At 41.7% G+C, this 1,811-nt stretch overlaps 1 protein-coding gene across 1 annotated transcript; it reads left to right on the top strand.

Annotated features, from left to right (window-relative positions):
* The first annotated feature begins 306 nt into the window (after positions 1–306).
* Positions 307–1,332, top strand: LOC110895824. The gene is made up of 3 exons (XM_022143220.1): positions 307–480; positions 571–887; positions 984–1,332. Exons 1-3 carry the CDS (start codon positions 307–309, stop codon positions 1,330–1,332), a joined length of 840 nt encoding a protein of 279 aa, XP_021998912.1.
* The last annotated feature ends 479 nt before the right edge of the window (positions 1,333–1,811 follow it).

Here is a 1,811-nt window from a genome sequence, read left to right as displayed (position 1 = left end):
ATAAAAAAAAATGAGATGAGTGTTACAAGTTGGTAATCAAAGCTCAAGGTTGTCAACAAAGTGTGTTCGGTTCAAGCTTGATCAATCATCCGGTAAGAATTAGTTATTTTAGTAGATCTTATCATATGTGAGAAAAAGGGATGTGAATTAATATGCAAGGGAAGAATGTGTCAACACACTCAAACCTGGAAAGTGCACAAAAAGAGAACGGTCAAAGCAAGTTATGAACTTGGCTAAACCAAAGTAAATAAAGTATATGTTATAAACGAAATGTTTAACAATTGATATAAACATTTCAGTTTCAAGATGACGGAAAGAGGTAACAATGATTCGGTGCCGACGGTCACCGAACAGATGAAAGAGGTAATTGCCGAAGAAGTAGGGAAGGCAATTGAGAGTAGTCTATCCAGTTTCATAGACAAAAATCAAAATACAGTGCTGTCGTTAGTTGAGGAGTGGGTTAAAAGGTTGGATGACAATGTCAACCTTATGAAAGAAAAATCCAGAGAACGTAAGGGTTGTTCATACAAAGAGTTTATGGCGTGTAAACCGCCAATTTACAACGGGTAGGTTGACCCGATAATATGCCAAAGATGGCTAAGCGATGTTGAAGGGGTATTTGAGAGGACCCACTGCGACGTGAGCGATTTTGTGGCTTACGGAACGGGTCAGTTGAGGGGTCAAGCCAAAGACTGGTGGGATAACAAAAAGAAAGAGATCGGAACTGAAGCGGCAAGGGCCATGACATGGGACGAGTTTAAGGTACCATTCCTTAAACATCACAGTCCCAAGGCGGTCATTAACAGAATCAAGGAGGAGTTCATCCAGTTAAGGCAAAGGGGTGAAACGATTGATAAAATCACGGGTATATTCATGGCTAAGCTGAGGTTCTATGATGAGCTAGTGACTACGGAGGAGCAGAAAATATATTATTATTATTATTATTATTATTATTATTATTATTATTATTATTATATGTTAAGCGCTGAGTATCGGGAATTCATGACTCCTTCCAAGTATGAGACGCTCACCGAGATCATAAATACGGCTCGGGAAAGAGAAATCGAACTTAAAAAGCAAATAGAACGGGGTGAACGAAGGGTAGTGGAAGTTAACCCGAGCCCTACAAAGAAGGCTCGAACGACTGAGTCGGTGAAGAAGACGGATGCGAAGGGTGGATCGCCGAGTTGCAAAGTATGTGGAAAGGGGCACAAGGGTGAGTGCCGCTTCAAAGACAAACCGTGTCCCATATGCGGGAAGACGGGGCACACCGCGTCGTTATGTTCGGAAAAAGGTCTCCGTTTGCTACAAGTGTTACCAACCAGGCCATAAAAAGTCCGAATGTCCGGACTTGGTTGGAAAGAAAGACACCAAAGAATTCCCAACGGAAACTTCGAAGGCGAAGGCCAGGTCCTTCCAACTAACAGCGGCTGAAGCGACAACAGAACCCGATGTGGTCTCAGGTATATTCGCAATAAACTCGATTCCTGCACGTGTATTATTTTATACGGGTACGAATAAATCCTTTTTTTCACATGGATTTATTCGATATCCTTCATTTGTATTGACGAAATTATCTATGCCCTTAGAGGTTGAGATAGGAGATAACAAGAGCTTCATAGTGTGTGACATTTGTCAAGGCTGTAAATTGAGTATTGATGACGAAGAACACTCAATAGATTTAATCCCAATGTCGAGGGAGAATTTCAAGTGGTGGTCGGGATGGATTGGTTATTTCGGCACCACGCAAAGGTTGTGTGTTTTCGTAAGGAGATAAAGCTAACATCTCCGAGCGGAAAACACGTTACCAT

Source organism: Helianthus annuus, chromosome 1, assembly GCF_002127325.2.
Source record: "Helianthus annuus cultivar XRQ/B chromosome 1, HanXRQr2.0-SUNRISE, whole genome shotgun sequence".
NCBI classification, from domain to species: domain Eukaryota; kingdom Viridiplantae; phylum Streptophyta; class Magnoliopsida; order Asterales; family Asteraceae; genus Helianthus; species Helianthus annuus.
The sequence above is the reverse complement of the archived record's forward strand: the minus strand, read 5'-3'. Positions and strand labels throughout refer to the sequence as shown.

Excerpts from the sequence above, each read along its gene's own strand:
- LOC110895824 (XM_022143220.1), top strand. The coding sequence starts at position 307 with ATGACGGAAAGAGGTAACAATGATTCGGTGCCGACGGTCACCGAACAG. Across the intron at positions 481-570 it reads TTAAAAGGTTGGATGACAAT|GTTGACCCGATAATATGCCA; the intron begins GTCAACCTTATG and ends TACAACGGGTAG. Across the intron at positions 888-983 it reads ATATTCATGGCTAAGCTGAG|CGCTGAGTATCGGGAATTCA; the intron begins GTTCTATGATGA and ends TTATATGTTAAG.